The sequence below is a fragment of the Zootoca vivipara genome, chromosome 3, assembly GCF_963506605.1.
Source record: "Zootoca vivipara chromosome 3, rZooViv1.1, whole genome shotgun sequence".
Classification (NCBI taxonomy): domain Eukaryota; kingdom Metazoa; phylum Chordata; class Lepidosauria; order Squamata; family Lacertidae; genus Zootoca; species Zootoca vivipara.
Genome location: NC_083278.1, coordinates 4893015 through 4907042, shown reverse-complemented (window position 1 = coordinate 4907042; position 14028 = coordinate 4893015). Strand labels below are relative to the sequence as shown.

General features: G+C 46.3%; 1 protein-coding gene across 1 annotated transcript in view; it reads right to left on the bottom strand.

The window, feature by feature from the left end:
* Positions 1 to 14028, bottom strand: part of COL4A1 (collagen type IV alpha 1 chain) — a 182046-nt gene that overhangs the window by 124816 nt on the left and 43202 nt on the right. Inside the window, exons 3-9 of the mRNA XM_035110373.2 lie at positions 7568 to 7657; positions 7431 to 7475; positions 6992 to 7036; positions 6833 to 6895; positions 6688 to 6741; positions 6468 to 6494; positions 3320 to 3403 (exon numbers count right to left, since the gene is read on the bottom strand). Of these exons, the coding sequence (XP_034966264.1) occupies positions 3320 to 3403; positions 6468 to 6494; positions 6688 to 6741; positions 6833 to 6895; positions 6992 to 7036; positions 7431 to 7475; positions 7568 to 7657 (408 nt within the window). The remainder of the gene's footprint in view (positions 1 to 3319; positions 3404 to 6467; positions 6495 to 6687; positions 6742 to 6832; positions 6896 to 6991; positions 7037 to 7430; positions 7476 to 7567; positions 7658 to 14028) is intronic.

The following is a 14028-nucleotide window of genomic DNA, read 5'->3' as shown; positions in this document are numbered from 1 at the left end:
GCAGTTGGCAGAAGACTGCCACTACCAGAACCATACTGAAAAAAATGTACTACCTGTGCTGCTAGTACAAATAATAGTGTAACATAAAACGTGCAACACATGGGCGACATGCAATAAACTGTGAAACAATTATGCTAAATCCACATATGTTATTTATCAAATTTCTGAGACAGATCTGTATATAAAAAGTCTTATGTGAAAGCCACAGAAACTTACAAACTGACAATTCCAAAAACAATCTGTTGATATCTAATACCAATATGCTGTTAAATGTTTAACTTGATCTGAATGTCCACTTCTGATGTGTTTTCCAGATGTAAAACTCAGTCTTTAGATATTCTTTTGGATAGGTTCATAGAGATACCAACGAATATGAATTTGAAGTTGTTTCCAATAGCGTGAGGTGCTAAAGATGTTGTAAACAGATGTTGCTGAAGATAAGCATGAGGAACAGATGTAAATGGAGAGAAAGGGTGCCGGCGTTTTCCTCCTGTTTTGCCCTGGCAGTCCTTTTACCATATTTAGAATCCCACCATTTGCCAGACTCAAAAGAGAGCAGGGCAATTAAAGGCACAGAAGTCCTGTCCTCTATTGAGTCTGGCAACCCTACCAATGGGGCTTGTTAACTGGGGTTTGCAGGTAGCTCACTCCCACAATAATTCCTGGGCTTCTTCAGTAGTTCTTGAAGTTTAAATGTGTATATTTTGATATTCAATCTCATATAGAGTACTGTTTATTGGCTTAAGCTGAAGAATTGAGATTGCTTAGCAAGGTTACCCTGTTTGGATTTAGCTATATATGCATAGGGAATTGTTCAACAGGTGTTAATCATTGGTGAGGAGCGAGGAAGTGTGGGAGAAGCTGAGGGACAGGTGAGAGTGAATACTGACACTACTTGCAGAGTTTGTATTGCACATACAAGTTGCACTGTTCAAGGCCTTGTTTAAATAAACACTGAGAGATCAAATTCTGAGTTCAATCCTTCCGGCTGTAATGTTTTAAACAAAAAGATCAATCTAGATTCTTGTTGCCTCAAATTTTTTTGGACATCTTGTTTGCTGTATTTCTTGGGCATATATTGCCATACTCCGAAGAACAGAAAATCAGTGTCACTATGTTGCATCTGAAGGTAGTGCTGAGTCAGAGGCGCCTCTAAAACTCTGTTTCGAATTTTAGATCTGTGTTCCCCTATATGTAGTTTTAGCGATTGTGTAGTGCTGCCTATGTATCACTTATTGCAGAATTACTACCAGAACCACAGCTGCCAAGTCTCCCGTTTTTCGCTGGAAACCCCCATATTTTGTTACCGTTTCCCGCTGTTATCCCAAATGGATTTATATCCCGTAAATCCCCCGGATTTGGAATGCAGCTCCTGCCGGCGGCCATGTCCCGGCTCCCGGCTGTCTGTGCATGTCTGGACATGCGCAGAAGCGATTTCTGGTGCCCAGACATGCAGACACGGGCAGCCCGGCACCGGAAGTCGCTTCTGCGCATGTCTGGACATGTGTAGAAGCGACTTCCGGTGCCGCACCGTTGCAGCTATGACCAGAACCATGGCATCATTCTAAGTTTATTGGGTCGTATTCAACTAAGTTATTTATACTTGGAGCATACACATTGAAATCAATGGACTCAAATCAGTCGGAATTAGCTTTAGCCCTGTCAGGTTATTTCAGGGAAGCAGCAAGGCCAAAAGGAACAGCTTTCTTATAAAAGAACCATCTAGAACAGCAGCATGACTTAGCTGGACACAGCGCCACCTATATGTAGCTGGAGCAACAGTATAAGTTAACTCTATATCACAAGTCCATTGATTTCAATAGGTCAACTCTGAATCTTGATTTCAATGAGTCGACCCATTTATTAGATTTCTGTTCCTTCCTTCCTTCAGAGCTTACCAAACATAAACAAAATATAGAAATAAAAACATTGTGTAAAATAATACCAGAAAAATAATTAAAACATAGAATTCACAGTGCTGTAAACAATAAAGATCAGGCATCTATCCCTCACCATGGCTGTTTTAAGGACAAAAATAATGTCATGAGGTGTGTGGTCAGATCACCCATGACATGTTTTAAGACACTGAATCTAGGACAGAACTGCACATTGGAGACAGGAGCAGACTTGGGTGTTAATTGCTCACAGATATTTCATGGAGCAATATAAAATTCTTATGACTACATAAGAAAATGAGAAAGGGGCCCTGCCCTACACACTTGGATCCAGGCAACTAACCAACTAAGCCTGTCGCCTCAGGAGGTTTTCCATCCAGTTGCCCTTGCCATCTGAGGTGAGAAATGGGAAGGAAAAGGAGCTTCTCTATTGTGGGATCCAGTGCTTTCTTTCGGGGGGGGGCACAGGAGTACGCATACCCCATAAACATTTTGTGAATCTTAGTTTGCCCTTAGAGGGCCAGTATTTCAATATGAGTAGGAAAATGAGAGTACCCCTAAACATTTTTTTAGAAAAAAGCACTGGTGGGGTCCCACATGTTCTCTCCTTAGGGAGGCTCATCCCTGCACTCGGGTCCAGCCCACGTCATTTTGGTACCTGAGTCAGACCCCAAAATGGCACCTCTCTCCCTACCTGTGAATTGGAGGGGGGGAGACAAGATCTACATCAGGATCAAGGTGGGGAAGAAAGATGGCCATTGGCCTGAAGCAGCTGGCTCCCTTTACCTCCTGGGTTGACTGCTCTGCCTTGGAATATGGATCTCTAGTTCTAAGTAAGTGGAAGCTGCACCCTTCTCCTTCTCCCCTAAACACCCCTTGCAAAGCACCATAAGCAGGAGAAAGGCTCCCTCCTTGGGACAACTGCAGGTGAGCACTGAATCTGGGTGCTTTGCAACAAAATACCTTTTCCTGCGGGGGTGGGGGGAAAGATGCAGAATAGAGGAGAAGGGAGCACAGCACAGACCCTGCAAATATTCTAAAGGAGAAACTTAGACAGCCTTGAGGAAGCAATGCTGAGACATCACCTCCCACAGTGGAAACTGTCCCAAGACACAACTTCCTGGCACCCAGGCAAAGAACAAGACAGAAACTCCCACAAAATGGCCCCTCTTCCTGCCTGGGAAGAAGGGGTGAGGGAAGACTGAAAGCAGGAACAAAGGGGGAACCAAGACCTGCGTCAGCATCTGCTGCCTCCTGGATGGGCCAGCCCTGCCACGGCCCACAAGGGATTCCATGTGGCTTTTTACACAGAGTGCACACAGATGCGCTGAAACGGCCTCTCCAAACTTCTGCAATATAGGCTTCCCTTTTAACCCTCCTTCCACCTCAGCCATCAAAATGAAGGTAAATTTTATTGGCATTACCGGTAATCCAGGGTGACCAGGAAAGCCTTTTTCACCTTTTAGCACACCGTCAGGTATCAGTCCAATAACTTCTCCTGGGTCTCCCTACATGACATGAATTAGAAAAAGAGATTCTATAGTTCTGCATGGATACTGTGAGTACTGGTCACCTCTTTTACTTGCTAATATACAAATGACAGATCATGTCTCTTCAATTTTGTGTCAAAAAATACAGGACTGTACAGTTGACTCACACCTTGTGTGCTTGGCAGCCATCAACTGACGTAACACAACTTGAATGCATGCAAGGTGAAGAGCTTACATGCTCTAGCTCAGGCAGGGCCATCTTAAGCGCCCCTGGCGCCCCCCTGCCCCATTTCCCAGCACGGCGCGTGGGCGGGCGGACGCAGCGCAGCTGCCACAAGCACTGCTGCGCGGCAGGCAGGCAGGCACGGCACGGTTGCCGTGGGCGGCCCTGAGCTCAGGCATCCCCGAACTTGGGCCATCCAGATGTTTTGGACTACAATTCCCATCATCCCTGACCACTGGTCCTGTTAGCTAGGGATCATGGGAGTTGTAGGCCAAAACATCTAGAGGGCCGCACTTTGGGGATGCCTGCTTTAGCTGTCTGCCTTGCTTACTGGGCTATGGGAAGGTCCCACACAGGTTCCAGCAGGCTCCCAATAATTATTTTAGGGTCATCCAAGATCTCACATTATGTCGTTAAGACTCTGGGAATCTCTCTCCATGACTCACAAAAAGGACTTTGAATGAAAAACTGGTCAGCTATCTGGAGGAGGAGGAGGTTCCCTGATTGCTACAGACACTGCAAAATGTTTGAAATGCTTTGGGGGTACATGGGGTGTTAGGGAAGGGGTAATTACCTCTGGTGGGGTGGACACCATGTTCCTTTTGGTGTACCTTGTCCACCTTTGGTTCCCATTCTGCACTCAGCTCTCACCTGTGGCTCCTAGAAGCTGCCAGTATGAGACAGCAGCCACACCCCAGGAATGACTTCGATTGGCCAGCTAAACCAGGTAAGGTTAGTTGATGGGTCTCAAACCCTTAGTGAATTAGGAACTTGCCCTGCATGCAAATACAGGCTCCAGTGGATTGAGAAGGAGAGACCAATAGTGGGTCCAATTGTCAAAAAGGTGGTTTCTGCATGTGTTGTAGGGCAGCGTTTCTCAACCACTGTTCCGCGGCACACTAGTGTGCCGCGATGTGCGGCGACGAGAAGGGCGATTTGCATTGTCACGTGCCTGGCGGCCGCCAATGCACAACACTGACCCGCCGGAAAGCAATATTTGGCAAGTGTTTCTTACAGTCATAATTATAATATAGGGCGGCACAGAGTTAAATTTTTTAACTTTTTTAATGGTGGTGTGCCTCGTGATTTTTTTCACGGAACAAGTGTGCCGTGGCCCAAAAAAGGTTGAGAAACACTGTTGTAGGGGGAAGTGAGGGGCAGATGGGGCTCATCCACCTGGGAAGGGAGCCCATCTAGGAGAAGGAAGACTCTGACCTTAACCTCTGCTGCCTTGCAGGATATCTTTGGGAGAGAAAAAGGCTAAGGATTCGTAAACCCTACACAAATCTGGAGTGGAGTCCCTAAGGCAGTTGGGTGGTGCCATGGGCTTAGCCAGGATTTTTGTTTTGGGGGGGGGGCAGAACCAAAGTGATTGGTCAGTTAAGTATTTCTGCCCCCTGCCCCCCTTTGGCTATGCCCATGAATGCCACCTTGTATGCCTCCTTCCGGCAACTCCGGCAACCAAGCTGGTGCCAAATGTATTGCTCTGGTTTCCGTTGGATTCCATCAGTGAGGTCCAGAGGGTGGTCTTGTCATCCAGACATCCTGCCCAGGCTTCTTCCCCAGGGAGGTCACTTGGGTGCTGCTAATACAGCAGTTTGACTTCACCCCACCCCCAGGCACACTCCATTGTCTCTCCAGACAGACAGATGCCAACATCACATGCTTTAGTTCAGAAAAGTTGTGTGTCTTGGATCTTTCTTAGACACCTTCATGCTCATGCTCATAAAACTCTCTGCTTAGTTCCTCCTTCAGAGCCATGGAGCACTTTATGCAGCTGTTCATGTACATGTACCCATCAGGGTGTCATAGATATGTTGCTGGACTTGTTCCCATCATGGCTGATGGGAGCTTAAGCCTAGAGGGCACCATGTTGACTATCCTGGACAGACACGGAGGTTTCACTGGTGTGAGACATCAGAATGAAAGAGGGACACATCTCTCTAAACAAAGAGATTCATTTAAACTTTTAGACTTGCTTCAGAGAACCTGTTTACTCAGGTTGCTGCATGTCGTGGCTCTCAGCTTCTTTACTTAAAAGTGCAAAGTCACCACCATGGCTAATTCTGTTCTGAGGTCTTCTTTATTGAGTGGAGTGATCCACAATATATAACAATTGTCTTTGTGGTCATTAGCTATCTCCTAAATTATAATTACTCATTTTACTGTCACAGTACAGCGTTATTACTAGAACTCATCTTCAGGCTGGGCATTAAGCAAATCCAAGGAGAGGAGAGAAAGTCGGTTGCCAGAAGCAGACTTAAAAGGGAGTGCAGGGGGGGGGGGTTATGAAGTCTTCATTAGATTAAACTCTGTCAAGTACAAAACAAATTCCCAGTTGCACCAAGGGCTACTGGGACAAAGAAAGAACAGGATCTTTTGCATTAGAGGGTCCAGATTGTGAATATTTTTCAAAATGGGCTGATCTGCTGCTATTTCATGCTTCTTTGGGCCAAAACACACATTGCAATATTCAGATATGTCTTTAAAAATAAAACAAAACGCTGAATGGGCTATTTTATTTTGAATGAAAACTAGGCTAGGCCCCAACCTAAAACATGCTTCCAATCTGAATTGAAGCCCCACACCAGTTTCCTGCCCATCACTAATATTCTTTTTGTATTGTTTTGCACACAAATCAGCTCCCCACTTGCTGTAGACTCCAAAGGGGCTGCTTGCAGTTAATAGCAGCAAAATAAAAGTTATAGCTTAAGCAGAGGCCCTGACTGGTGCAGCTTGTGGCTGTTCCTAATGCTGAGCAAAGCTACTTTTACCTGTTGGATTTTTTCTGTACTGAAGTTATTTGCATATTTTGTTATTGTAAACAAAACAAATAACGTTTTTAATTGTAAGATATACCTTTATTCCTGGAGGTCCTGGAGGTCCCTAGAAAAGAAATATTATATTTTCTGAGATATTAAGAAATCAAGAAGACATTTTAAGCATTGTTTTAAAAGTGCATATTTGAAATCAGAGTAAAAGACTGAATTCTCAATCTATACATTTTCTTACCTGTTTTTTTCTTTTATAAGGCTTACCCTTGTACTTTTTGTTTTGATTTTTTAAAAGAAATGCTTACTAGATTTCCGGGTAATCCAGGTAAACCTGCGGGACCAAGAGGACCTCTTTCACCCTAATGGGACAGAGAAAGTGACATCACTTCTTATCTGAATAATACTTGTTTGAACAATATTTCAAGAAAATGTTTGTTTTAGCTGTTTCACCTTTGTTCCATTGCATCCTGGGATACCAGAAGGACCTGGGGGGCCATCTCCTCCAGGGATGCCCTGAGATTAGGGAAGATACACAAAAACTGCTAGATTAATTTTGGGTGGACATCACTGCTGAAATTTTGATAGTTGCAAATTAAGTACCATACATACAGGAAGGCCAGGATTTCCTGGGTAGCCAGCTGGTCCTGGTGCACCCTGGAATTAATAAAATTATAATAAAGGTAATTGGGGCTATGTGAGGTGAATAGTTCTAACAAGAAGAAAATTAAGCAGACATTTCTCTTAAAGATGCATGGGAGATACCTCCAGTTCACAAAAATATGTCAAATTGATTAACTGGTCAGAACATAAAGAAGAAATTTTTGAGCAGCTGAGTTATGGGTAGGCATAGATTGTCACAGCACAACTGTTCTTCATGGGAATATCACCAATATTACTCAGATGTGGGCTTTGTTAGGATACAAAATGCTGTGATATATGTAAATAACAGATAAGAGGGAGTAGGGTGGCTGGGTCCTAAGTTTCTATGAATGGAAATACTGACAAACCACTGTTTAAAACAGGTCAAAATAATTTCAAGCATACTCACTCTTGTTCCTTTTGTTCCTGGTAGTCCCGGTTCTCCAATATCACCCTATTTTAAAAGATGGGGAAAGAAGGTGTTTTTAGCATGGTATGAAGAAAAACTATTCAGGTTAAATTTTTTAGCTACAGAATGAATCCTACCTTCATTCCTGGGGGGCCGGAAGGACCTTCATGTCCTTGTATTCCAGGAAATCCAACCAAACCTTGTAAACCTTGCAAACCTCTTTCACCCTGTGAACAGCAAGAAAATAGCAAATTTAGCAAAATGCAACCTAACAAAAAATATTGGCAGGAGTTGGCGTTTTCCTCTTATTCATTTATTTGTATTCATATCCCACCTTTTCTCCAAAGTGGGGTACTTATCTGCCCCTCTTCATTTAATCTGCACAACAACCCTGTGAGGTAGGTTAGGCTGACAAGCAGTGATTGGCCCAAGGTTACCCAGTGAGCTTCAGGGCTGAGTGGGGATTTGAATGCTCATCTCCTAGGTCCTAGTCCAACACTCTACCACCCTGGCTATTATGCAAATAGCAGCTGGGAAGCAGTTTTCATTGCGGGGAAGCAAGGGTTAACAGTCTGAGGATTAAAGTCCCACCCAGTGGCTGCTATGTGCATATGTAAAAAAGTTTTATGCTGCTGAAAAGGATACTATGATCACTGAGTCCCATACACTTAGGCTCTCTCTATGCAGCTGGAAATGGATTCCTCAAACAGAAGGTTGTTTGATTTGATGGTGCCACCTTACTGACACACCAACCACTCTTAGAACTGAGCCCTTGGATCGGTGCGGGGAGATAATGTCTTTAATATCAAATGTGCAAAGAAATCATTGCAGAGAATTAACTGAATATGAAATAGTGGCTAGCAACTTAGAACCAAGGATATTTTCTAAAAACTACAGGGGATTGGATCCAGGGAACTTTCTTCTCTTCCACAAACAGAAGGGGGCAGGGAGACAGGCTCCACCTTCCCTTTACAACTCACAGCACCACATCTAAAGATGGCCCTGTGGGTCCCCCTTCCAGCTCTTACAATTCTATTATGATTCTTTCCCACACTGTTGTTGTTGTTGTTGTTGTTGTTGTTGGGGTCCCCTCAATCCTGAGAGCCAGTGTGGTGTAGTGGTTAAGAGCGGTAGACTCGTAATATGGGGAACTGGGTTCGCATCTCCGCTCCTCCACCTGCAGCTGCTGGGTGACCTTGGGCTAGTCACACTTCTCTGAAGTCTCTCAGCCTCACTCACCTCACAGAGGGTTTGTTGTGGGGGAGGAAGGGAAAGGAGAATGTTAGCCGCTTTGAGACTCCTTAGGGTAGTGATAAAGCGGGATATCAAATCCAAACTCCTCCTCCTCCTCTTCTCTTAGCAGATTGTTCAGATGTGCAGAGTTCTGTAAGGGGAATGCAGAAATTGCCTCCCTCCACTTCCAGAATGGAAGCATCTACTTAGGGATGTTTGCTCCCCACAATTCTGGTGTGGTCCATGACATGTCTGCATTAAATATTGTTTTTTAACTGCATTTTTATTTTTTAAAATTTCATATTGTATTTTACGGTATTGACAACTCCCAATTTATGTGAGGCTGAATAATGTGCAATCGCACACAGTGCCGAACTCATAAGTAGCCCCAAAATGCCACAAAAAAGGCAGAATGGGGCAGAATGGGCTTTCATGTGCTCCATCGATGTGTATGGGGATTCAGAATGGAACCTCCACGCAAAATGAAGATTGCCTGTATTAAAAATAAAGATTGCCTGTATTAAAAAATAAAATAAGAAATAAAACTACAATTTTTAAAACGTACAGCTTCAAGCATAAAGGTAAGGGGACCCCTGACCATTAGGTCCAGTCTTGACCAACTCTGGGGTTGTGGCACTCATCCCGTGCTGTTGGCCGAGGGAGCAGGCATACAGCTTCCAGGTCATGTGGCCAGCATGACAAAGCTGCTTCTGGCCATTTACCTTCCCGCTGTAGTGGTACCTATTTATCTACTTGCACTTTGATGTGCTTTCGAACTGCTAGGTGGGCAGGAACTGGGACCGAGCAACGGGAGCTCACTCCATCGCGGGGATTCAAACCGCCAACCTTCTGATCGGCAAGCCCTAGGCTCAGTGGTTTAACCCACAGTGGTTTAACCCACAGCGCCACCCACTACAAACATAGTGCACTGCAATTGATGCAACAGAGTGTGGGAAACAAGCAAAACAAATTGAAGCTCTTAATACAGGATGGGAAATATGACCTAGTAGGCATTAATTAAACCTGGTGGGATGAGACTCATGATGGGGTGTAGAAACTGTTTTAAAGGGCAAGAGCAAAAAGCAGCAGGGGGTGGGGTGGGGCGAGTAGCATTATATGTAAAGGATGTGTATACTTGTGAAGAGATCCATGACATGGAGCATGGAAGGCAGATTGAGAATGTATGAGTAAAAATTGTAGGTGAGGCAAACAACTGTGGCCTCACTGTGAGTGTCTGCTCCAAGCCAGACTGAGGAGTTAGAGGGAAGGTTTCCTACAGCATATTACCAAACATTAAAAAAGGAGATGGAAGACTTCAACTTCCCCTTTATCTGTTGAAACTCACTCTGCCAAGAATGTAAGGTCCAACAAACTCCTCCATTGCCTTGCTGACAATTTCCCACAAGGTGGAAGAAGCAACAAGGGGATCATCTACTTTGGACCTGGTCCTTGTCAACAGGGACAAATGTAATATTCTTTACTTAGGAATAATCAGCTGCCCTAATATAAGGATAGGGAATACCTGCCTTGCCAGTAGCACCTGTGAAAAGGATCTAGGGGCCTTAGTAGACCACAAGCTTAACATGAGTCAACGGTGTGGTGCAGCAGCAAAAAACTAATGCAATTATAGGCTGCATCAACAGAAGTATAGTGCTTGGATCAAGGAAAATAATCATACTGCTCTATCATGGGTGTAGCCAGGATTTTAGGTGGGGGGGGGCAGGCCTTTGTTTGAAGGAAGGCCTTTTGTTAGGAGCATACCTGCCAAGTTCCGGACGTAAAGATCCGGGATCGGCAGCGCGCGCATGACCGGAAGTTGCGTGACGCTCCTTTCCATGGAGGCGCAGGTTGCATCCACAGCAAAGGTGGCATTTTTCCATCTCCGCCGCATCAAGCAGTTGGTCCCTTACCTCTCTCGCCCCGATCTGGCCACAGTGATCCATGCGACGATCACCTCCAGGCTTGACTATTGTAACTCGCTCTACGCAGGGTTGCCCTTAAAGCTGACCCAGAAACTCCAGCGGGTGCAGAATGCCGCGGCGAGGCTCCTTACAGGGTCCCGGCCGCGGGATCACATTCATCCAGTGCTTTACCAGCTGCACTGGCTCCCGGTGGAGTACAGGATCAGGTTTAAGGTGCTGGTTTTGACCTTTAAAGCCCTATGCGACTTGGGACCCTCGTACCTATGGGACCGCCTCTCCTGGTATGCCCCGCGGAGGACCTTAAGGTCCACAAACAATAATATTCTGGAGATCCCGAGTCATAAGATGGCTAGATTGGCCTCTACTAGAGCCAGGGCCTTTTCAGTACTGGCCCCAACCTGGTGGAACGCTCTTTCCCAGGAGATCAGGGCCCTGCGGGATTTGTCATCTTTCCGCAGGGCCTGCAAGACAGAGCTGTTCCGCCTGGCCTTTGGGTTAGACTCAGCCTGACCCCTGTGTTTTTTCTCCCTCATGGCTTGGATTTATGGCCTACTTGAAATGAGGCTGCACTTTAAATTTTAATACTGTATTTTAATCTGTATTTTAACTAATTGTTTTTATGTTTTATTGTGGTTCTGTTGGTGTCAGCCACTTATGGCCTACTTGAAATGAGGCTGCACTTTAAATTTTAATACTGTATTTTAATCTGTATTTTAATTAATTGTTTTTATGTTTTATTGTGGTTCTGTTGGTGTCAGCCGCCCTGAGCCCGGTTTTTGACTGGGGAGGGCGCGGTATAAATAAAAATTTATTATTATTATTATTATTATTATTCTATGGGCACCAGAAAATGGCGGCGCCAGCACCGGAAGTCACTTCCGCGCATGACCGGAAACACGTAAAAGCGACTTCCGGCGCCGGCGGCGCCATTTTCTGGTGCCCATAGAAGGGCAAAGCGGCACCAGAAAAATGGCCGCCGGGCCGAAGCCGATTTAAGGGACAATACCGGGATTTTAACCTAAACGGGAGACCGCCGGGAAACGGTAAGAAAAAAGGGGTTTTCCCGGCGGATACGGGATACTTGGCAGCTATGGTTAGGAGAGGCAGAACCTCAGTTGTTTTTTATTGTTTTTTATTTATTTGGGGGGGAGCTGCCCCTTCCTTCCTCCCCAACTACACCCATGTGTTCTATTCTGTTTTGGTCAGACCATGCTGGAACATGTACAGAGGAGGGTGACCAAGGTGATAAAGCATCTGGAAAGCAAGGCTTATGAGAGATATTTTAAAATATTTGAAGGGCTGTCACATGGAAGGTGGAATAAACTTGTTTTCTGCTGCTCCAGAGGGTAGGGCCTGAATGGATTCAAATTACAAGAAATGAGATCCTGACTTAACATCAGGAACAACTTTCTACGGTAAGAGAGAGTTTTTTTGACTATAGAACATGGGAGATGGTGAGCTCTCCCTTGTTGGAGGTTTCCAAATGGAGGTTGGATGGCCATCTGTCATTGATACTTGAGCTTGATTCTTGAGGGCATTCAACCACATTCTTCAGTTTCTGTCTCTCTGATTTTTCACTTTTAATACATATGAACAGGCCACAACTGTAAAAATTAACTTTTTACTATTTGCATCCCATAAATGGAAAATGATATTGCAGCAAGGATGTGAGGGACAGGGGATATCGCGAAGTCCCTCCCCTCCTGAGTTCAAGCCCGTCCCCGAGCAAAGGGGAAAGCAGGGAGAGTTCCGATTCCAGTGGGGAAGCAGGAAGTCGTGTCCGAGGCTCAGGCAAGGTAGAGGAGCCAGGGTCCCAGGTGGGACAGGAAGGGGCAAGCAAGGGGGGAAGACCCATCCCTCCAACTCCAGAATTACGCAGGAAGAGGAGGGGCAAGAGGATGGGTCTGCCAAAGCTTTTGTGTTGGAGAAAGACGCGCCAAAAGCCATTAGGAGGTTCTGAAACCGACTGACAACATCGCTCCGTGTAAATAGCAATGACTTGAGCACTGTAAATACGCAGCACCAATAAAAGAATAAAATGCAGAGCTGCGTAGCGTCGTTACTCTGAAGTAGTCCACTCCGGCCACTGTGACAGCAACCTCCTAATCATTTTTGGGCTACTTCGGAGTTGCCGGGATGAGCGTGTCCGAGGCGGAGAAGTGGCGGCAGATCGCTGAGCAAGCCCAGCTAGAACTGCAACAGCTGTCGCTGCAGGCGCAGGGAGAATTGAAGGCAGCTAAAGAGGAGACTAAGAAGGTCCAGGACGACCGGCTACAACTTGCGGAACAGGTGAGAGAGCTCCAGGAAAAAGAGCAGCATTTAAGGGCGGTGGCGGTAGACCTCCAAAACAAGCTGGATGCAGAGAAAAACAAGGCGGGAGGGGCTCCCCAAGTCCAAGTGCTGCCAGGAAGGAGAGCAGGGACCCTTGTAAGCAAGTTCAATGGAGACCCGAAGGAGTTTCAGGGCTTTGAGACTGAGATCGTGTATGCTCTTGAGCTGCACCAGAATGAGTTCCCCGATGATGAGCACAGAGTAGCGTTTATTGTGGAACATCTCACCGGAGCAGCCAGGGAGTGGCTAAGACCATTAATCGCAACCAAGAATCCTTGCATGAAAAATGTCCAACAATTTCTAGAAGGTTTGAGGACGATGTATTCGTCCGATAGTCATTTGGACCAGACTAAGGAGGAACTGCATAATTTACGCCAAGGAAATATGACAGTTCGCGCATATTGGGCGAAATTCACCATGCTGGTGCACAGACTGGGGTGGGTTTTGGATTCGCCTCCCATGCAAGCCGCGTTTTACTTGGGTTTGAGCGAGGAGGTGAAGGATGAACTCTCGAGAGGTCCAAAGCCCAGTACTATGGATCAGCTGAGCAAAGCAGCTCTGGCGGTGGGGGTGAGGCAGGAATCCCGGTGGAACGACAAGCAAGCGACGCGCGCAAAGCGGGCTTGGTTCCCACGGTCGCAGGAGAAGCCACTCCCTCAACAACCCTTTCAGGCCACGCCTGGAGCCAGCCAGGACCAGGAGCCCATGCAGATTGATAGCGCGCGCGCGCGGGCTTTTCAAACCCCAGCGGCGCCAAGACGCAAGGAGGGAAGGGGCGGGAATTGCTTTCTCTGCAACTCACCCCAGCATCTCGTCAGAGACTGCCCACATCGCAGGGAGTGGCAAGGAAAGGCGGGAACGGTGGTGCCCTCCCCCACTGACGCAGCACCACAGCAGGGAAACGGGAAAGCCTGGCTGCAGGAGACAAGGGGCAGCAGCCAGGCACAGTCAGCAGACAACAGCCCCAGCCCGCCCACCCGCACAGAGAGGTGCAGAGCCAGCCCACCCCTCCCAGAGCAGGAGTGGTTCTAGAAGTGACGCTAACGCTCCCAAATGGCTATCCCCTGACGGTCCTCGCCTTAATTGACAGTGGGGCGTCCGCCAACTTCTTC